The sequence below is a fragment of the Scophthalmus maximus genome, chromosome 22 (genome assembly GCF_022379125.1).
Source record: "Scophthalmus maximus strain ysfricsl-2021 chromosome 22, ASM2237912v1, whole genome shotgun sequence".
Lineage (NCBI taxonomy): Eukaryota > Metazoa > Chordata > Actinopteri > Pleuronectiformes > Scophthalmidae > Scophthalmus > Scophthalmus maximus.
Window position 1 is genome coordinate 4,832,573 of NC_061536.1, and position 23,456 is coordinate 4,856,028.

At 46.3% G+C, this 23,456-nt stretch overlaps 1 protein-coding gene across 3 annotated transcripts; it reads left to right on the top strand.

Annotated features, from left to right (window-relative positions):
- The first annotated feature begins 1,706 nt into the window (after positions 1–1,706).
- LOC118291896 (chondroitin sulfate proteoglycan 5) lies at positions 1,707–15,856 on the top strand. 3 transcript variants are annotated; one of them, XM_035620396.2, is made up of 7 exons: positions 1,707–2,446; positions 6,946–7,711; positions 8,885–9,073; positions 9,478–9,640; positions 9,963–10,025; positions 11,898–12,065; positions 14,563–15,856. In XM_035620396.2, the coding sequence occupies exons 1-7, from the start codon at positions 2,365–2,367 to the stop codon at positions 15,205–15,207; spliced, it is 2,076 nt and encodes a 691-aa protein (XP_035476289.1). In that variant the 5' UTR covers positions 1,707–2,364; the 3' UTR covers positions 15,208–15,856. The 3 variants fall into 3 exon arrangements, with proteins under 3 accessions (XP_035476289.1, XP_035476291.1, XP_035476290.1); XM_035620398.2 differs by lacking the exon at positions 9,963–10,025 and having other exon boundaries at positions 1,708–2,446; positions 9,478–9,556; XM_035620397.2 differs by lacking the exon at positions 9,963–10,025 and having other exon boundaries at positions 1,709–2,446.
- Positions 15,857–23,456: the final 7,600 nt, after the last annotated feature.

Here is a 23,456-nt window from a genome sequence, read left to right on the forward strand (position 1 = left end):
TCTTTATTTCTTGCAGGTATAGCACCGGTTGCGGCTGTCAAAGAGTGGTGTATTTTCTCTTATTTGCCGTACTTGAATATTTAAGGCCTGAAATAGTGGAACTCACAAGTAAAAGTCTAAATATATGTAACGTATGTTTCTGCTGCTTCCCATTTAGTTGAGATTCCACAGGTTTATTCTGTGAACCCTTGTGAGGGCAGGGACCCATAACTTGGGAACCACTGCCATATTGTAGGCTTTATGAGTGTATTTATAGTTTAATAAGCAGTATCTGCTTCTCCCCAGAGTGTTGCCACATTGGACACATGCACGGGCACACGCAGAGTCTGCACTGGAGGGCATTTGGACATCCTGTCCACCCCTCACTGTTCAACTCAGGCGCACAGGATGGAAAAACCGACGTGGCCGGAGCACAACATGCACCGACACACGCACGCACAGAGCTTGGCGTCAACTTAGGTGTGCTATTCTTCCACTCTGTTCATCGGTAAGATCCATCTGTTCATCCTGCACCATGAAATATTCCTGTTTCCTCCGTATCTGCTGTGAAAAGTACCTCCCCTGCCTGTGAAAAAGCCAAACACTGCAATTAATCAAATCGCTTTTGGAAGAGTGAGAATTGAAAGAGAGGATATGCTTGTGGGTATTTATCGTGTGTGTGTGTGTGTGTGTGTGTGTGTGTGTGTGTGTGTGTGTTTGTTGTGTGAGTTGTGTGAGGGTTGGGGGTGCGCAAAAGCAATTTCGTTCTGCTCTGTTTGGCAGTGCATCAGTGAACATTTGTATGTTTCTCTATCTCCACCACTCTCCAGCACCCTCTCCTCAATGCTTACCAATATCTGTCCATCCTACACACGCACACGCACACACACACACACACACACACACACACACACACAGCGTCTCTCTCTTCCCCTCTTGTGGTTGTCCTTTTCCTATTTCCTCTCTCACTCTGCCAGCGCCTTTAAATGCAAAATCCCACTTTTCTGTCATTGTGCGTGTGCGTGTGTGTGTGTGGGTTGGGGGGGGGCAGGACGCTGGGATCAAGTCACTGCCAATTCAACGAGTGAAGCAGCATTTGTCCGCGAGGAAGACAGTGTTCGTTCTTAATTATTTCATTATGTATTTGACATAATCCCATTGGTATATACAATCAGCCTTCCAACAGCCATTTTGTTGGCTGTTTGTGAATAAACAAGGGGAGAGAGATACAAGAAAGTGGATTGGTGTCACAGAGCAGTGTTCGCATACTTGAACTTGGCAGCAATTCTGTGACACTGTGTGTGTGGGCTCGCAAAGGTAGTGGTGTAAAGTGGTGTGGGTGTCTGATGGGAAGGAGAGAGGAAGAAATTAAAACTGTGCCTTGGGTATGAGACAGTGGGGGGGGGTTGCGTGTGCGTGTGTGTATTCAATGCATGGTGGGTGTGGATAATCCTCTTACTGTTATATCTTGATATAGGCTCCAGACAATGGCATCTGTTCGCTCTCCCCAACACACACACACACACCTCTGTGGCCAAAAGCAACATGCACCCAAATAACTCCCTGATATATTAACACCACCCAGAGAGAGAGAGAGACTGTTGGACATAATGTACACACACACACGCTCGCACACGCGCGCATTAGCGGTGGTGTAAAATGGAGCATATTGACTTCCAGTGACAACAGACGCCGCTTAATAAAATCCCCCACTCACCCTCATTCTGCTCAAGCTCCAGCCGACTGAGGCTGCACACTGACGAGCATTCACTTGCACCTTTGTGTGTGTACGTGCGTGTATGTGTGCGCGTCTCTCTCTCCCCTTGTGTGTGTGTTGGCACTTTTGACACCCCACAGCGCGCAGTCTGCGCGCGCGCCGCGCCGCGCCGTGCCGTGCCGTGCCGTTCCATGTCGCACCGCGCCGCGCATTGCCGCTCGTCGCCCACGAAGCCAGAGGGACAGAATCAGGCTTAACGGAATCGCAGCGACGAGCCCGGTTCACCAGAGCCTCGTCTGCGGACCCCTCCGCCGGGCGCGCGCATTACTACTACAACTCCTCGCGGTGCCGCCGACGGACCCGGAGTGACACGCGCGCGCAAAAGGTGTGGAGGACTGGGCACCCGCTCGGGAAGATGGGACCGAACCCGTGCCTTTAAAGGGTTCACACTCACACACACACACACACACACAAACACACGTACACACACGCACACGTACACGCTGCAGCTGTTGGGGAGGAAAACGGCGACATGGCGAAAACTGGCAAGATCTGAACTTTGGAGGATCCACCGTGAGGATTGTCGCGCCGTCCACCGTCACACCACGGACACGAGGAGCGGGATCAGAGTTTGCCTTCAGTGTATCACAGGGAATATAATCCACGATATGTTGTGCGGGCACAGTCGTCTGGGGGCCTGGCAGGTGCTAATGGCCATCTCACTGGTCATCACCCCCCTGTCTGCTCACGGTAAGTCCGTCGTTGCCCTACCTGTGTCCCACCCAGTGTGTGCCTGCGTGAATGAAATCACACCTGCCATGGCTTTGATGGAAAATGACATGGAAATATGAATGTATGCAGCTGCTGCTGCTGCCAATTAAAATCTGGGCTTAATGGTTAATATTCAATAATCTCAATTAGCTATGGGCACTGGGATTCTTTAAACCCATTGACAGGTAGTAAACCTGCCGGGCAGTGACAGGCTGATATTAAAGTCTGTATTATGCACATTGATCTTATAAATGCTTATATGTTATATGCATTATGACATCAATAATTGTCACCATGGGCTCGTTTCCACGGTTGCGTTCGGCGGGCTGCCAATGACTCACAAAGCTGTGCAGACAAAACGGTATGATCTGCAACGCTCCGATCGTGTTGAGGGAGCTGCTGATGTGGATTATTAATGACACTTGGCCCCGTGGACCCACTGCACGGACCAGTCCAATCTGGGATCCGTTTACGGTGTGGGGAGAGAGAAAGAAAAAGAAAAAAAATCAGTCTCCTGTAACCTTCTAATATGAAGGTAACTATAGGAGCCTACATCTCGATGAGGAGAAGAAGAGGTAGGTCTGTGGCATTGACAGCTCGGTGCTGCAGCCGCGGTGCGTGGCCCCCAGACAAAGACGGGATTAGGTGCACCGAGGGGGGGGGGGGGGGGGGGCATTAACGGTGCTGAAGGGACCGAGTTCCTCCAGACACGCAGGGGGGGGATACCCGAGACAACCGAGCCCTCCTCCTCCGGCCCATCCCTTGGGACACGGCGGCAGTGCGGCGTGGGGACGACATGACGCGACGCCGCCGGTTGTCTGCCCGCTGCCCGCGCCGCGCTCGCTCGGCCTCCGTGGTGAGAACGCGACGAGATATCGGACACGCAGAGAAAACGCGCTCTCTGCAGCCGCTGCCCAGCAACAGGGGTGGCTCGTGCGCGCTCAGGGGTCGCCGGGGTTCACGTGCGGCACGCGCCGCCACTCGCTGTGGACCGTCTCCCCCCCCCCCCCCCACACATATTTGTCGCCGCCGCCGCATCCCTCGCCCTCAATGTGTAACCAGGCGTGAGCGCTGTGTGACATATTGACCGGTAAATAGAAAATGCCCTCGACGTCTAACTGTCTGTCACGCTTCAAACCCGCACGCGGGCGCCACGTGGCAGCGGGTGTGCGACGCAGCCCGATCAGGAACGATTGTGACTCTTTACACTTCATCAGCAACACCTCACACCCAATGCAACAGTCCTGCAACAGACAACAGAAAGCGTCCGCGACGGCACGACGCTCCGTGTGTGTGGCAGCGGTTCCTGGACAGGCGTGGATTCAGCCTCACGGTGGTTTTGGAGCATCAATTCATTGTTTGGTCTAGAATATGTCAGCAATTGCCAAGTCATTTTAATCTATCACATGCTCAGCATTGGACACCCTCCATCCCTGAAATCTGTTTTGTAAAACTAAATGACTATATGTATTATATTTGATGTCATAGGGCACCAAGAAAAAACAATTATTATTCACGTTTGAGCACGAGAAAATACACATTCTTGCTTTGTCCCCTTTTCTCAAAATATGACCAATGATCGATTATCAAAATTGCTGATTGATATTCCGTCGGATCATGCATGCACTCACAAATATACAGAAACACAGGTGGTCCTTAGAGGCCGCATGTAAAACAATATGGATAAAATCCAGACTCCTGGGTGTGCTCCCATGTAAGTGTGTGTGTGTGTGTGTGTGTGTGTGTCCACTGTCTGATTGAATGCACACTGTGAGGTCCATCTGCCCTGTAGCCCCAGAAAGCTCATGATATGTCACAATAGATCAGATCATCAGCATCTCTCTGACTTTCACATGCACGCACACAAAAAGGGGGGGGGGGGGGGTACTATTTATGGTTTACATGTACTCAGGATGAAGGTTGCAGGTTGACCAAGTCTGTGCCAAAAACAAGCCGTAATATAATCAAAATAGTTTAACTGTAAAATTAAGGGGAAAAAGGTGCAAGGAAAAAGTTTATATATGTGAATCTGTAAAAGACCCCCCCCCCCTCCAAAAAAAACAACACCCTGATTTGTGTCGCCATCCAATATGCAGGATACCTATAATTCCCACTGCATGCTGCTGATAAGGCGGCGGCCACTGGAAAGCTGCACGCCAGCCAGCCACATTGAACTGCAGGTAAAAACTTGTCACCATGGTGACATGCTCAGCATGATGCCAGAGGTGAAGAGCCAAGTGGCAGTTAAAGGCACAAATCTCAGACGTCAAGGCTCGCGCGTTCAATTTGCTCCTCTTGCCCCTTGTGATCTTTTCATGTTCTCTCTTTGCTTCCGTAATCACCATGAGACTGCCAGCCGCTGACAGGATGTAGGTCTCAACGTGGGGAACAAATTGGCAGATTGAACCTTTAAATGAAATTGGAATCAGTTGTAATCAGTTTTTAACAGGCGGAGCATGTCTATCTCTTTCACAAACTGTGAAGCATTTCAGTTCATTCCACCTCGGTTTTTCCCACAGATGGAGTTGGCATCCGACACAAACTGACTCGCTGGCTGATTGATCGAAAAACAAGCGAGAGAGAGAAAGAGAGAGCATGCTAACACTGGATTCTCTGTTTCCACTGCAACTCCCTCACCCCACTCCTCCTTTCAACATTGCACCTCTTTACATCTCACCATGGCAACAGCAGTGTGTGTGTGTGTGTGTGTTTTGTGTGTGTGTGCGTGTGGTGTGTTTTGTGTGTGTGTGTGCGTGTGGTGTGTGTGTGTGTGTGTGTGTGTGTGTGCGTGCGTGCGTGCGTGCGTGCGTGCGTGCGTGCGTGCGCGAGGTGAATCTCATGGTTCCTCAGCCACCACAAGTCTTCGTGACTCCAGGCACGTTCAGATGGTTTTTGTATTAGCTCTGAATGAAGTGGCAGACACTGAGAGCAGTGATCTCATTGGACACAGTGAATTCAGGGTGGCAGTGGGAGAGAAGCCGTCCAAGCCAAGTATCTGGATGAGTTTGGCAATTTGTGCAGACGTACCAGGCCAATGGAAAAGTATGAAGAAGTGGATTTTTTGGGGGGAAAATCAGTCAGCTGAGGAAACAATACCTCAAGTGCAAGAAAAACTTTCCTCCGACTGTTCAACAGCGTCGGCCTTTCTCTCTTTGTGTTGGCGTTGGTTCCCCTTTAAAGATGCAGCTTTACATTTTTTGCGGAAGCACAAATTGGCCTCCTTGCCATGAGGTTGATGAGAAGATTAATACCACTCTTATATTCGCTCACCAAATATAAAGCAATGGCCATGAGCACATTGGTTAATCTCAAGCAAAAATAGCTTCCCTGGCTCTGTTGAAAAGAAGAAAATGAAAAGGTTTCGTATATTTGGAAATGTTGAATCTCCACTTGAATATAAAAGTACTGTTGTGTTGATTTGAACGATGTTCGGCTGCACACCCTGGATTTGTAAGGACTGGCCCGCAGGAGACCTGCTGCATGTTGAACGGTTTTTAAGATTTCCTGTGAGATATTATCTCTTTGCTCTCTCTCGTTTTCTTTCTCTCTGCCTGCTTCTTTGACTGTGTGTGTGTGTGTGTGTGTGTGTGTGTGTGTGTGTGTGTGTGTTTATGTGTGCTCATCTTTCTCTGCAGATCGCCAAGTGCAGGCGAAGTGCCTGACCAGTCATCCTCTAACCTATAGCTCTAAATCCTAATCTCATCCTCACCCAGTCTCGGTCACCAGAGCACATTAGTCAATCACTCAATGTGCCTAATCCTACATCTCCAAAGTCTGATTACACGTCGTCAGTCTTGGGCTCTTGTTCTGATTTCTTTCACAATTAATCACTTAGCTCAACCTTGAACCACAGCACTCTTTTTCTTTTCTTGCTGAGCCACACTTTACCGTAAATCAGCTCTCTGAATAGCATATTGTGCTTTTTGTTTGTCTTATAAGGTATGTCAAACTCATCTCAATTAATAAAGTATATGGCGAATTCACAGTATTCTCCTGTAAACCTGGCCGGGTGCAGCCATAAGGCGTTTCTGCAGAATACTACTGTAGGGATCCATATAAATTATTCATGCCTCATCCTTGGGCCACAGTCATTATAAAACAAAACAGAGACAACACCATGGGATTAGCTCCAGTCCAAACGAGAAGATCATGTTTTTATTAACTATTTTGTCCTCTACATGTTGATGAAATCACATAAATCAATGGGGGGGGGGGGGGGGGGGGGGGGGGGGGGGATAGCGAATAAACCCTGTTGATGTCACCACAGATATCTCGACTTTGAGGCTATAATATTTTGATGAAAAGTCTGTGTTACATTCGAGTGGCTTCTTTTTTGATAAAGTGATAGGCATTATCCAAGTCAAAAGGATCTGACAAAAAGACACCACAGAGTTGAACAATGGGATGCGATGATTAAAAAAAAGATAAACATTTGTTTAATTTGTCTCCCATAACCGTGTTTTTGTCTAAATTGACAGGGAGGCATTCATTGACCAGGCGCCATCATCACCACAACCAGTCAACGGTCAACAAGGAGGCCTTGGACACCAGGATGGTGCTTAGTGACGACTCAGCGGAGAGAGAACACCTGATTGGAGCAGGTCTTGGGGCCAAACTCCCACTCGGCTCCACCAAACACCACCATTCTCGTAAACATGTCCACCTAGACTTCATAGAGGAGGACCCACCCGTGGGGGAGGAGCTCACTGCTGGCGGGGGAGGTCCAGACCAGCCCGGAAACCCAATGTCCGACGATGTCATCACTGTGGCGTTCCACAGCCCGGCTCCGGATGTTGTGCCCTCTGATGCCATGGATTTGACAAAAGTCCCGAAGCCCCAGAAGCAGAAAGGGGGAGACCCTACCGCGTGGACACTTTCGGACTTCTACGACCTGTTCCCTGACGACGACCTCTCGGCGTTGGATACGACCCCAGAACCTGAGCCCACCCTTTCACCCCCAGCCGACATGGAGGATGAGAATCCGCTCCTTACTGTTTCTCCTGCTGTTCCTGACGACGTTAAGCCAAATGTGGAGAGCAGGCCTTCCTCACCTGTCGCTCCCATGCCAGGGCCCGACAAGGATGATGGGTTAGGTCTTGGTGGTGCAATGGGGGCTGACGGCTGCAGGCTGGGCTTTGTACGTTCTGGACCAGGGGTATGTGTGTCTCAGTGTGACACTGAACCCAATTTCTGCTTCAACGGAGGGGTGTGCACTGTGGTGGCAGGAATGGGAGCTTTCTGCAGGTGAGAGAAATACGCTTACAGGTCAACTGCACCGGCTGGTTTGGTTGTTTTGGGGTAAATTGTAAGGGCAATTACCCCGTCTTCCATTTTTCATTGTGTTTTCGTGACAGAGGTTTTTTGAATTGTTATTTACAAGGAGGCAGTGACATTTAGAGGAAAACTGGTACACATGCATATGCAAATCATGCGAGTGGCTGCAGAGGTATTTGGGAGGATTGTTTTGTTTATTTTATATTTTGTCAGATTTTTTTGTCTGACATTTCAGACAAGCACGCAGACACACACACAAAGAAAGACAGAAGGCTGGTTTAATGTGTCATGAGGGTTCTTCACAGCAGGATCGCCAAAGGATTAGCTCAGTTTTGGAGGCAGGGGGTAAAGAGTATGTGTGTGTTAGCAGTCTTGTGACAGCTGATGTCGACACACACACAGACACACACACACAGTATACGCTCATAGAAAGCATGAGGAAGACGGCAATGCTGTAAGGTCAAGGAGGAATACACACACACACACATAAATACACACATTAAAAGAAGGCACACGCATGTACACCACGTCTGGATAGAACCATCTGTCCTAGCCTGCAGCTCCACTGTAAACTGAGAGGTAAACTGTTGATCATCTTATCATACCTGCTGAGTAAGCACACACACACACACACACACACACACACACGCACAAAAACATCCCACCCACACACACATGCACAGACACATTGGAAAACTAAGTGTTTGAACACACACAAAAACAGTCGTATGGATAAGGTATACACACACACACACACACACACACATTTATGCACACGCCCTGATCCTTTGATCTCATTAAGGACTCGGCTGCAGGCCGAATCCCTGCTTTGCTGCACCGACCTCATGTCATCAGCTCTGAGTACCATTTTACACTCTTTACTCTGGATAACACACTGTAGCTATAAATATGGTAAATACCCCAGTTTAGTGGACACACACACACACACACACACACACACACACACACACACACACACACACACACACACACACACACTCTCTTGATAAACCTCTTAGCTATTGGCTTTTTTCACACAGTAGGTCAAGAGAATGAGAAAAACACAAGATACTGTGTTGATGTAAAACAAAACAAAAATTAAGAACCATCTTGCTCTTTCTGCTTCTGCCTCTGTGTATCAAGGTGTAATGTGCAGGACTACATCTGGAACAAAGGCACACGCTGTGATTGGGCGGTCACAGAGTTCCAGGTGATGTGCGTGGTGGTGGGCGTGGCCTCCTTTGTGTTCCTCCTCCTCTTCATGATCATCGTATTCTTTGCCAAGAGGCTGCATCGCCTCAAGAACGAGAACAGGCGCCTTCGCAAACGCAGGTGTGTGTGTGTGTGTGTGTGTGTGTGTGTGTGTGCCAGAGAGAGTTTCACTCTAGCTCTATAAATGAAATTTTTTATTATTATTATTATGAATGTGACAGTGTCCATCTAGTTCCTGTAAAACTTTGAAACCTACCAACTGATAAAGCATGTTGACATTGGTGCACAGTGAGAGCAATCCATCTAATCCAATCAAACTTGATTTCATAGTCTCTCTGGCATTCACTGAATTATTCTCATTCTTAAACCGTGTCTCCCAGAGACGTTTACAGCAGTTGCACACTGTGCACGGCCGATGTAGATATCTACAAATGTTAAAAAAAAAAAAAGAAAAGAAAAAAGAGACACGTTACATGCAAATATTTACCACACAGATCTCTCTGTACTTCTCTGCCCTCCTGCAGTAAGTACCGCCCGCAGAGCAGCGAGCCACAGACGGACGGCCTCTCGGTTTCCACAACAGCCGACGGCTCACAGCCAAACGTAAGGAAACTGTGCGACACCCCTCCGTCCGCTCCCCAAGCTCACACTCACAACCTGGCGTACTATGACAACATTATCTGTCAGGTATGCCCCAACTCTCCTCATGTTTACGCTCCTCTCTCTTGCCTCCCATTCTCCTTCCTTTTACGTTTGATGTTTACTCTTTTTTCTTTTTTCTCGTTGCCTGTTCCCTTATAACCAACTGTTTTCCTCTCTCCCTCTTTATGCTTGCTCCCATGTTGTCTGTCTGTGAGCTTCAGTGGTGATGTGTCCGTCTGCGTTCATCCGTCTTTCTGCCAAATGCATGGCCAATCTATCTGTACTGGAAACACGAATAACTGAAGCATTGTGCATGTACAGTATACATGTGTGTTTAATGCTTTTCATACTCACCAATGCCCTTTAGAGGCCATCAACAGCCAGCTATACCTGGGAATATAAACCCAGAAACCCTTATAACCACTTCCAGGTAAGCAGAGCTGAAACATCCACATTGCCTGCAGCAATTTCCCTCTCCGGCTTTGCTTTCAACTTACCCGCTGTGCAAATGTTAGATGGCAGATTTTGGGCCCTCCGTCTGATCGTATATCAGCAGGGTTCCACGCGCACCATAGGTGAAATGATTAATCACCTCCCGCAAGGCTCCCTGCAACCAGTTAATCCGTGGTGTTATGTAGTCCGCGCTGTGTGAATAAATTAGTTCCAAAAATGGGCTGCCTCTCCTACCTGTGCCTTTGCAGCAGCCTTCGTTGTGGACTCGCTCCACTCTTGAAGCTCAAACAGCCATTTTAAGGGCAATTCTGCGTTGTAGGTCTCCCCCTATTTCCTGCCCACTTCTCCTCTAAAGTTTGTGCATGCAGTGGTGCTATGAGGTGAATTGCATCCTGTAGCCGCATTTGTCCGTGAGCACAAGTTTGTATGCACTGATGTGTTAGTTTCTACCCGTGTTTATGAATGGGGGGGGGCCCTGTTCGTCAATCACACTCGCCTGCTGGGTTACTAAGCCAATAAAGTTTACTGACGCACGGTCAAACTCTCAAACTCAATTTATCAGTGGGAATTCTTGTAAGTGAAGCCAGAATTGAATAGAGATGAGGCCAAAAGTTGTAATTAAATTCTACGAGATCAACAAAACAAAGCCAATTTTTACTTTTTGAGCTTGTGTGTCTCTCTGTGTGAAAGTGCGTCTCGTCTGTTGTGTCCGGCCGTGGCCAGTGTGACTGATCAATGGTGCCCTACTTACCGCCTGCTGTGCCCCTGACCTTCAGATGTCTGTGACATGCCGATCAGTCGATGGGCTCGAACATTGACAAGCTGACACAAGCAGATGTACACAGACACAAACAGTTACGTGGGGGACACAAACGCTCGTTGATAACTGCATGCATTTAGTACATTTCACACAGATGCACTCAAACGCCGACAGGAGCACAGGATGATGGATTGGCTAACTTGAATGAACAATGTTTTAATGTAAACGACTGCTCTCGGAGCTCTGCTGGCATTTCAGCAGGAATTTCTGTGACGTCCGGATGCTCTAAATGTCAGGTCTAGAGGCTAAAAAGCCCCTGCAGGCGCACGGTCTGCAATGCAGTGTTTTTAAATGTCAGAGAGCTGACTGACTGTATCCAAGTCAAATTGCCCTCGATTCAACTCTTCTTGGATAGCCGGTTGGTATTTTGTAAAAGGCGGAGATACGATTCGTGGATTAGATAAATGTCTAGGTATTAAGTTTGAGTATCAGTTCATACGGGGACCTCTATCAGTTCAAGAAGAAGATCTCCAACTCGACGGAAGCTCTCTCTGCGAGAGAGGCGTTTGATTTTGCATTGCTCATTCCTGAGCTGCAAGTTTTCAAACTTTTTTTGTTTGCATTGCGGTTTTGCCAAAATTCCCTGAGGTTTTCTAATCGGTCATTAACCCTGCACAATGTGCTCGTCACTGACGACTCCATTATTATCAGCTGATTCCCATGTCCTTCCTCCAGTAGAGTGGCCAGCCTCTTCTTTTCACTTTGTTGGCTCCCTGCTAACCTGTGGGGATGTAATGCACCTCAGAGGTTTATGCAATCAAACTCATTTTTGCATAATTTGGTGGAGGCAGGGAATTCCTCCTAAAGCACAGGGAAGCTGTCAGTGTTCAGCAGGGACACATGTGCAGGAAAGCGTGTACGGTTCCACAAACCATCATCCTGCAGGTGCACACACTTTCACACTCAAATGTGAGGAGTTGATGCCCTTTAAAGTTGCAGAGTCCTTGTGTGTCCTATTTGGTGTGTGTGTGTGTGTGTCTTTGTGTACATATCACGCTGTGTGGAAAGAGTAACCAGCTCTCCCCACAGGATGACCCTCAGAAGCAGGACAACGCGGCAAAGTCCCCGCAGGCCAAGGAAGAGGGGTCCATGAACATCCTCAACTCTCATTCCCCCAAGCACGAGAACAATCGCCCAGCCTCTGTCGCTCACGACCACGGCCACACCCCCAACAACACAGAGGAAAAAAACGCCGAGGTAAACGTGCTCCAGAACAACCTGGTGTAAAATCGCCACGGGTCAGAATGTGCTGCCGGAGAAAAACAGACAAAATATATTCAACGTGCACGTAAAGCAGAACGCTATGAGCTAACATCGTTTACACATGGCAAAGTACATTCGGTGTGATTAATACAGTTTGAATCAGGCCTCATGTCGAAATTAAGCACAAGGCGGATTTAAATGATACAACTTGAGAAGCACAATAGTCCTGTTTACAAGGCTGCCATCACTGATCACATAGTGGCGTCGCTGCCTCCTTTCTTTTCTCTATCTGCCTCTTACGCTGGTCTAAAACCTCTGGCTTGGACCTACAGTACTAATGACTGACTTTTCCTCTCTGCTGATGCTCTGCCTTGGTCTTCGACCAATGAACTCTTGCTCCTTCATGTTCCCTTCTCTCGTGCCCTTCAACCCTCCCCTCCCCTCAGCCTGCCCCCGCCTTACTGTCTCCCCCTCTCTCTCTCTCTCTCTCTCTCTCTCTCTCTCTGCCCGCATGCATTGGTGTTCTCAACGAAAAAGTGTCTGAAAACGTAATATTTGCAAAAGAAGTATGTGGAAATCCAGTGAATCTGTATTTGCGAAGCATTCATGTTTGACATTGCTAATGGATATGTGGCTAAGTGGATATGTCTAGATTATATGAGGTCAAAGTAATTGCTTGGAGTTGATATTTGAATCTATATACATATATTACACACACTGTGTCTTGGTTTTCAATGTGATTTCTAATACTTTAATGTACTTGAGGTTCTTTTGTACTTTTTTGGGTATACATGGAGGATTATAGTTCACAGTGGTTGGAATAAATCCTTTTTAATTTTATCCAGCTTGTCCCTGTGTTTTGCTATGAGCTCTACTTTCCCTCTGGACTCTCTCTCTTTCTTCACTCTCCTCTCTCCGCATGTCTGCTCTTGATGAAGCTAACTACTGCCCGACTGCTCCTGTGCTAATAACAACTGAACGCATGGCTGACCCTGCTTTTGTGCCGCAGTATAGGCAGCTCGCAGATTGCAACGCACACACACACACACACACACGCACGCGCACACACACACACACACACACACACACACACACACAATGGCGACTGTGTGCACATTCAGCACCACGGACAGCTCTGTTGATGATTACAAAAAACTGCCAAAAGACCGCCAAGATTGTTTGTGATTGCATGAAGAATTTCAAGTAGGATTGTTACCCAGACCCAGTGTTGTTTTGAGTGGAAAACATCACATATTACTGAGTTCTAATTTGTCATTTACAACCTTTTCAGAGTTTGCATTCCTCAGTCCATTTCGGTTTTGTTGCACAAATTTCACAATGTGGCCCGCAACATCATTTCTATTCTAACACACATCTTTAAAAAAAATCTATAATACTGTTTAATTTAAAAAACCTTTTGATTGGTTTATTTCTTCTTCTTTCGTCTAGTACTGATCATTTGTACCATCACCTGTTTTTACCCGCCTGCATCCATGCATGGTTACTTAACGGGCCTGCTGGGCCCAGACACAGGGGCCTGATGTATCCTGATTCATGAGTTAATAGTTATCAGCTAATTCTGATTTGATATTTTTCTTGCCCTATACAGCTTTCCATTTAGGTTACAATAATCCTACATCAAAATTAGTACAGGAAAAGAGAATTCACCTTTTGACTACAGTGGCAATACTAGTTGGAAAAAAAATCAATTGAAATGGTATGATATTAGATTACAAAGAGATATGATTAAGTACAAAATAAAGTACAAAGAGACAAAAACCAAACTGATGAAATTCAGTTACAGTGTGGTCACAGTGCACTAATAAGTATGGCAGAGGAATCAACCAATCAAATGCAGAGGAGAACAACAGTTTGTCATTTATTTCTTAAAGTGCCCAAAGTCTGGGCGAATTTAAGATTAAAGAAAAGGACATTGATTCCGTCTGTGCGTAGTAACCAGTTATCTGCTTCCTAAAAGTTGTGGTAAAACAACAAAAATATGATTAACGGCTGAGTGACTCTGCTGTAACCAACATTAGATGCTTCCTTTGTAGTTTCCTGTTACATGTTGAATCTGTGGAGAGGAGCGTCGGTGTGGATCTGCTGATTTACTTTTGTGCACATCAGGAAGCTCTCATCTGTGTGAACCATTAAAAACCCACTGCACACTACCTGGTATCAAATGACGGACTAGTCAGTTGAACATAGTGGACAATATAGCAGCTGAAAAAGTCAGATATTTCCAACAGTTGGAAACCCAAAACAGAGCTAGCATGAGAATAGATAGTGTACACATATTCATGAGGCAGCCAGGAACATGATTCTAAATGAATGCCAAGGATAGTCATATGTGCTGGCTGTATAAATACCCAAGTGGCATAGAACTCAGTTATTGTAGCTTTCACCTGTGGGCCCTGGGGCCCATTTCTCATAATCCATCCATGTCTGTATCACTGTGTAGCTTCATTTCATTATTTTGCCTCTGCCTCAGGATGGAGTCACTATTGGCCTGGAAGTGCTCCTCCCCAAAGAGGCCAAGCTCCACGCAGAGACCAGCCCGCCCCTTCAGTATGACGTCTTCCTCTACAAGGTTGCCAACGGCGGAGACGCTGCCTCTCCCGGCCAAGCCCCTCCCTCTCACAGTGCCAACTCCTACACCACCTCTCTCCACATTCCAAAATCGCCCAAAACACCCAAGAAAGCCAAGTCGCCCAAGGTGTCCAAGTCGTCCAAATCACCCAAACCCACCAAGGAGCATCCAGCCATTGACCGCGAGCCCTTGTCTGGAAGGCACTCCTCACCTGGCCGTAACACCTCTGCTGTTCGCCACCCATCGCCCATCTGTCATTCTGCACCTGGGTGCTATTTTTCCCCCACCTGCCATCCGTCCTCCCACCACTCTCCCGCCCAGTGCAAATGCATGCCCACATCTTCTTCCACCCCGCCGCAGCTTCGCAGGCCCCGAGGTCGATCTCAGGCCCCCGACTCAGAGCGCTCGGGCGCGGGGAGAGAGTGCCAGAGTGGACACCTTCGTCCATCTCCCTCCTCGCCTCATCTCACCCAGCCACCTCCATCGCCATCATCCTGGGTGAAGTACAGCCCAGTCAGCACCCGATCTCTGCCGCCACTCTCCTGACCAGGCCTCCACCCAGTCGGGCCTGGCATTCATAAATTCACACGCACAAACATCTGTCATGATCTAATATGTCCACTCATGTGTCCATCATGGCTCTAACCCTTTTATTAGCGATTTATAGATCAATCATCTCTCCATCCATGTCATCCATCTTTGTACTCTGCCAGCCTAAATTTATACCCAGGGGATGAGCACAGCACCTGGTCCTGGTCCACGGAGCCAGAAAACTAGAACTGGGATAACTCTGTATACACCACACTCAATCAAACTCAGACATGAATGCACCATAATGCACAAATAAATCAGTGTATAGTCACTGCAGCCGCACATTCACACCTTTGTGTAAATAATTCAACCTCGCCAAGCTCAGGTTACTGCTCACACACACACACACACACACACACACACACACACAAAATGATCATGTGTGAACATGCGCTCTCTCCTAGAATGGTGCCAACGACTGCTGAAGATATATTGTTCATAAATGTTTTTTATAGAGGTTCACAACAGTAGCCTTAGTGTTTTTAATTGGTTTGTATACATCTTTTGTTATTCACTGTGTAAGATTTTTGTCATTGTTATGTTCTCAAAGGCTTTTTGGTATGTTTTTCATGTTTCTAATCCTCAATAAATAGACGAACAGCAACATGTTCAGTACTGTATCTACAGGTGAAGTAAGACAGAGGAAACGACGCCGATGCGACGGGAATAAAAGAGGAGGATTCTTTGGTTCAGGGTAGCACGTTAAAAAGACCATATCAGGGACTCTGCCGCCTCCTTGTGGACTCAGCAAGCATTACACAATGAACCACACGTAAGGCCCATTGTTATTCTGGTGCTTCAGTTACCTTTCAGGTTCAAAACTGTTTATTGGATAATGTGTTACAATAATATGTTAGCTCCTCATCATCTCTATGTGCAAGTGTCTGGATAGGTCAGTCTGCAGTACGAACTGCATACTGCTGATTGTGACCACAAGTGAGATTTAATGGATAACGTTAAATGCAAATACATCACAAATCTATCGGAAGTTTGATAACACCATCTTTAAAAAGAAAAAGAGTCTCTTCTGGAATAAATTCTCTATAAGTGGAAGCAAAAAATTCCTGCTTTTCTCCGGGATGTGGTGAAGACCAACGGAGCAGCAAGGAAACATAGACACAAAATGAAACTGTGGTATAAGTGTCAAGGAAGGAGAGATATTGAAGAGAGAGAACCACAGCAGGATCTACGGTGATGACGTTAACAGGTACGTTTCAAGTCTTTTTCCAATACTAGTGCAGTTACTGACTTGATAATTAGCTTCTTAGTGTGAAAACTGCCATTCATTTCCCCCTTGGCCAATTCATTCAGTGCCTTTAAGATGTGTATTCCTTTTTTATGTTTGCATGTATAACAGCTAATGTAGGCTGTTGTTCCAAGTCTGAGGTTTTTGAGGTTATCAAAATCATCAGCCTCAGTTTGTGCCTCTCGTGTATCATTGGCTGCTCTTCTTCTATAATAATAATAATAATATATATGTTTTACATAGCGCTTTTCTGGAAACTCAAGGACGCTTAACAAATAAAAAACAAAACAAACAATTTACTCATAAATACAGAAAACAAAAGACTCAAAGACACTTAGATGAAATACAAAGTGCAGAACAAAAAACACACAAATATGTTTGTTGCTAATTTACATGACACAGGAATAATACGAATTCATTATTTCTATTTGTATTTGAAAAATTTGCAACTAACACAAATGCAGGCAAAATATAACTGATGATAACGTTTTCAAAATATAGGTTTATGTCATATTAATTGTGTAGACATATGTAATTTGTGGCCACAGTCTTTAAGGATTGAGAAAATAAGGTTCACCCAGGAAACCATGGTTAAAAATCTGAATTATATATATATATATATATATATATATATATATATATATATATATATATATTACTGAGGCTATACATTGAAAATGGATGTGCAATAATGTTATAGATAAATAAAATAGAATCAAATAAAAAAAAATATATATATATATATAAAGATATGATAGGATTTGGCTACAATGAAGATATACTCATAATTTTAAATTTAGGAACTAGCAGAGTACAATGCAATTATACAAGGTAATCTCATATGAAGTGATTATGTGCTGTATTTCTATGAAATTACATGAAAGCTCTCAAACACAGACATGATAAGAAAACAAGTACCATTTACATTTACATTTCACTGTGCTTTAAAACGTTGCAGATGAAACACACTTGATTCTGACTAAATTGTTCATCCGATTCAGGCGGAGCGTGGAGAGGAGGATGTTATTCCCTTCGAAGGCCTTCATATGCTGACAGTTCCTCCAGCCCTCTTTTCTCTCTCATATTGTTACTTTATTATTCATAATATGAGGGTCCTGCTGTACTCCCACACTCTTTTGAATACAGGATGTGAGTGTGCACGTCCACAGCGGAGCCGTGTTTACACGATCTCTAGCAGGCCCGCGTCTCTCTGGCAATTCCAGGCAATTCAAATGAAAACATTTTTATCTAAATTTCCCAACAAGGTGACCTCCACGACGGTGGCTAACAGCGTTTTTTCTATTCTCGTTCCAGATGGATTGAGGGAAGGTGAAGTTATCCTTCCTGCTGCTCTCATTCATCAGAATTACACTGTGTTGACATGACAGAGATGACCTGACAGGTTTTAAAGTGCAGTATACCTGACGCTCAGCACTTCTGAAGAGCTCTCCTGTCCCGCTCCACCAGCAGGGAGCTCACTGTGTGTCCTCGGTGTGTCCTCACTTGTCAGGCTGGCAACTGAAGAGAGGTGTGGTCTCCATTAGCTTTTAAAGTGACTCTGAAACTTTTAAAATAATAATAATAATATGATATTGGGGCTGCACGGTGGTGTAGTGGTTAGCACCTTAGCCTCACAGCAAGAAGGTTCTGGGTTCGAATCCCGGTTCAAGTTCGCATGTTCTCCAGTGTATGCCTGGGTTCTCCGGCTCCCACAGTCCAAAGACATGCAGAATGGGGTTAGGTTCATTGGAGACTCTAAATTGACCGTAGGTGTGAATGTGAGAGTGAATGGTTGTCCGTCTCTGTATGTGGCCCTGTGATTGGCTGGCGACCTGTCCGGGGTGAACCCCGCCTCTCGCCCAATGTTAGCTGGGATTGGCTCCAGCGACCCTTAAATGGATAAAGCGGTAGATGAATGAATGAATATGATATTGTTTTACTCTGCAGGTACAGTGGATCATTCCATACTTGGTTGAAGTGTAGACAGTTGGTGAGGAGAGAGTTTTCAGTAAAAGAGGTGAGTTGTCATAGATCACAGGCCAATACAGTCTGCCTGAACAAAAACTGCGTTAAGATAACCTCAAAGGCAACTTCAAGTCTGGCTGTAAAGGTACTACAATTCATTCGTAAACACGCAGTGTCGTGTGTGCATACAGAGATCTGAGACCTTCCTTGTTTGCCCTCCCCAAAAAACCTAATCAGCAACAACTTCTCTGCACTTGACTCCTCTGAGACGTCACCCTGCACAACCTCCTCTCATCTGCTCTGCAGCTCCTGTGCCAACCACTGAGCGGCAGCGTCACCCCGCCGCACCCGCCTCGCACCGCTACTGTACAATACAGAACAGATGAGACCAGCAGGCACTCTGATACCGCCGATCTGCATCTTCATCAGCATTCACTCTGAGTCCACTGGGGGGGAATGTGTGCTGATTCAACATGATGCTGTGATAACTGATAATAGTATCTTGCAGATATCTGGAGGATCTCTGGTGATCTCAGGCGTATTCATAGGCCAAAGGAGATGAGCACTGAGATAGTGCATGCGTCTGTGTGTGTGTGTGTGTGTGTGTGTGTGCTGGGTTAATGATATGTCTGCTTACAGCATGGGGACAAAAACTGGCGTCGTCTTGGGTATAGACTGCTTTCTGAGGGTTAGGGTGAGTTTTTAGGGTCAGGGTATGGTATTTAGTTGTTATTGTAAAATGTGCGGTAATGGGGCTATGAGCGGTTGATGAGTGAAAAAGGTGTGTGTTTGTGTGTGTGATAGAGAGAACTGCTTGAGTGTTTGGCAACCTCATTGATGCCACTATGAAGTATTTTGACGCTGGCTCCAAACAGATGCATTACTCTCTCTTTCTTCCTTCCACTTTGCCCCTCCTTTCTATAATGCGTGCACACGCGCACACATGCACACACACACACACACACACACACACACTTGCAGGTCAGTCCAACACTTTTTGTGCAAGGAAGTAGCAACAAAAGTGCTGACCAGTCTTGGATGTAGAATATTTGCTTGCTAAGGATGCAAAAAGTGTGTGGTGTGTGCACGCCGTGGAAAGCAATTGGTGAGATGCTGTGCATGTGTGTGTTTGTGTGTCCTCCTCTTTACTAATGGATATCCAATCTCTTGTGTTGAGCCATCTCATGAGATTCCCCTCACAGAAGATGAAGGATTTTAGAATTTGTGAAATACCCACACGATGCAGTGACTTGTGTTTTCCACATGAAAGTCTATTTGATTTTTTTGGGGATTTTTTTTTTTTTTACAAAGCTTCTGTCAGCATCTGTCTGCCTAATGTGAAAGACTACAGACTGTAGTAATCAACAATCTCATACAGGTGACGTATCTGCTATTCACCGCCGATTTCTTAAAAATGTGTTTCGCTCTCCATAATATTAAGAGACCCCCACTCACTGTCCTTATCCCTCTCCTTTTGTGTTGATGCTTTTGTGCTCGCTCCTCTGTGTGAGTCAGTCTCAATGACCTTCTGCTCGGGAGTGAGAAATGTCTTCACTTCGTGTGCATGTAGTGTGGGTGTGAGCAGGAGAACATGAAGGGTCATTTCACTCAAATCCCCGACAATACATTTTCCCTTTTAAAAGTCAAGGTGTCTCGCCACAGGAGTAGTTCACAGGTTTGTTTATCGGGATTTTTGTTTGAGTGTCATTTTTCTTCGATGTTCTAACAAACAGGCACAGATTTCTGTTCCACCTCGTGCGGTTGCAATGGAAGTCTGAGCGGCACATACTCATCCCTGACCCTAACCCTTAGTATCTGAATCTCTTTGGTCTTTTTGCCAAAGCCTAATAAGTGATTATTAATCCAAAACTGTAAATAGTTTTCACATAAATTATCCATGCACTCCTGTTCATATATTATATTTTTCAATTTCACCGGCCTTATCCTTTAATGCACATGCACACGTTACAGATTAAACCTGCTCTTGGAGTGTCAAAGGTTGGACGGGAAGGGAACGTAACTCAGTCTCCTCTTCCCCCTCGTCTTGCTTCCCCTTCTCTCTCTCCTTTGCTGCTGCCATTTAGTTTTTTTTCTCCACCTGCAGTAACATCCCCCTGCCCTTACCTCCCTCCCTCAAGCCCCTCCATATTGATTTACTCAATATCCCGTGGTTACATTCTTGCGGCGAAGGTTTCCGGCTGAAAACCACTGACATTTACCTCACAGTGACAGCACGGCTCATTTAAGGCCCGCGAAATAATGGACTCTTTATTTCCCACAGTGCATGCCAGCGCTGTGGAATTGAAAGGATCATTGCAGACATTTTAAACAACTAATGGTGTATTGAACCTCCTCGCTGGGTGCTTGTGGTACACACCTGAAAACTATGAATGTGCTCAAAGTCCCCAAAGTTTCCCTTCTTCTCCTCGTTCCCTACGTGAATGCCTACCCAGCTTTCCTCTTCCTCCATTAGTCCTTGTTTCTATGGAGATGTCTCAAATCCTAGGAAGCTCTTAATTAAGGGGAAAGATTGAGAGACAGAAAGAGACAGTGGACAGCGACAGAGAAAGACTGCTCTCGTCAGGTCTCATAAGTAAAGGCGCACACGCACACACAAACATATCTGAGGGCAGGATAGGAACACCCGTGGAGAGGAAGGTGGGGGACCCAAAGGCTGCACCCTGCCCTCACCCAGTGGTGCTGGAAGGAAGGAACCCAAATTTACCAACATGGGTGGGAGGCATCACACCCACACCCACACCCACACACACACACACACACACACACACACACACACACACACACACACACACACACACACACACACACACACTCTTGCTCTCATGTGACGCGGGTTTGCACATTTGGGAGGGGCACAGCAGGACCACCGGCAGAGAAGCTTAGAGGGACGTGTGGTGATTGTGCCGCCTAACTAGCACTGCTCTTCTCTCTTTCCCTCTCTTTGCCCCCCTGATGAAAGGCTAAATACAGATTCATATTACAAAGAATGACTTTCTCTCCGCGAAGCTGTGAAGGCCTGAATAAATGTGTGCACGTAATTTGAGGATTAAAATCTCCGATCCAGTTTCTCTCTTTCCCGAAAGGATGTGCCACGACAGAAGCCAAACATTACGCAATCTGCGATGTGCAACTTGAGTCTGAACAGACAAAAAAAAAAGTGATAAACAATGATAAACTTCCAATGTCACTCAGACACCTATGTTTGCAGATTGTGACCGTATACTGTATTTGGTCTAATGACAAACAAATAACCTAACGTGTGAAATTGCATTCACAGTCATTTCCCTCCTATCTCTAGTTTAGTGACGCACTCCTGACTCCTAACTCGGGGTTTGACTGGAGGAGTTAATGTGTTCAACAGCCAGCTGTCCCTCAAATAACACACTCAATAATTCATATTGCTAGACACAAACGCACGCACACACACACACACACACACACACACACACACACACACACACACACACACACACACACACACACACACACACACACACACACACACACACACACACACACACACACACACACACACACACACACACACACACACACACACACACACACACACACACACACACACACTTGCAGGTCAGTCCAACACTTTTTGTGCAAGGAAGTAGCAACAAAAGTGCTGACCAGCTTTGGATGTAGAATATTCGCTTTCTAAGGATGCAAAAAGTGTGTGGTGTGTGTGTGCGCGCGCCGTGGAAAGCAATTGGTGAGATGCTGTGCATGTGTGTGTTTGTGTGTCCTCCTCTTTACTAATGGATATCCAATCTCTTATGTGTTGAGCCAGCAGAAGTAGAGAATTAGATCCATCATGTCAGACTGGCCACAATATCACAGGCCGACCTTCACTCACACGCTCCCAGGTAATTTCCCCCCAAAACTTTTACATCCGGCCAAAGCTTGGCCCGTTCTCTGATTGGCAAAAGATGCAAAAGATGGACAGTCGAGAAAAACTTGTGGGTGGGGTTTGCGGCGGCACCTGAATATAAAAGATTTGCAAACTTGCGTGTTTCACACACCCAGCACACCCTGTACTCGGCTGGAGTGCGAGTCTTGTGCAAGTCAGAGGAGAGCGCGGCTACAGAAAAACAAGGCTGAGGTTCGTCGTCTTTTCTTTCTGCTTCGCTGCTTTAACAGGCAGAGACTCCACTCTCCTCGCCCCCCATCCCCTCCCTGCTCCCCTCTCGTCCACCCCACGAGAGCTTGATGATGTGCAGGCTCCACAGAGCAGGACTTTGAAACGGTATCATTACCATTTCAAAGAAACCTGCTGCTGCCTTCTGGACCTACAACACAAGCCGTGGCATGGTATACGGAGCGGGGACGTTGTTTGCAACAAACTATCCTGACCTTACATATTTTTCTCCTTTTTTAAAAATCTAAATGACAGCCGAATACTGTGTCGGGCTCTCCTGAGTGAGCCCGTTGTTTGTTTTGTTTCAATTAAGGAAGAGGCCTTGATGCTTTGTTAGTATCGGCAGTAGTTGCAGGGCATCCTGTGAGGCATCACTGGCGCGTGTCAGTGTTTCAAACAAAAGCCTTCTTTTTACTGCTGTCAATTACAAAGCAGATACAGACAAGGGCTAAGAAAGAGAGAGACAGAATCACATGCAGGACTCACTGAGGATATATTTACACTAAACTAAAGTGGAAGTCACAATTTATTTATGCCCCCCCCCAAAAAGGCAAGGAGCGGTTTTGCACGGTGAAGGAGGGGATTTGTCAACGTCCCAGCTTGAGGTTCTCAGTTAAATACTGTTGAACAACACACACACACGCGCACACGCCCAGCGGTTCCTGCTGCAACATTAATATCCTCATTTATCCTCTTATGCACAAATGTCAACCTTTGTCAGCCTCCATCCCTGCCTCTCCCCCCCTCCCTGCCCTCCTCACCTTCACCAGCTCATCATCTCTTTCCCCCCCTGCTCTACACCCCTTTGTTTGCTTCCTTGCTTCC

Excerpts from the sequence above, each read along its gene's own strand:
- LOC118291896 (XM_035620396.2), top strand. The coding sequence starts at position 2,365 with ATGTTGTGCGGGCACAGTCGTCTGGGGGCCTGGCAGGTGCTAATGGCC. Across the intron at positions 7,712-8,884 it reads GGAATGGGAGCTTTCTGCAG|GTGTAATGTGCAGGACTACA; the intron begins GTGAGAGAAATA and ends CTGTGTATCAAG. Across the intron at positions 9,074-9,477 it reads AGGCGCCTTCGCAAACGCAG|TAAGTACCGCCCGCAGAGCA; the intron begins GTGTGTGTGTGT and ends GCCCTCCTGCAG.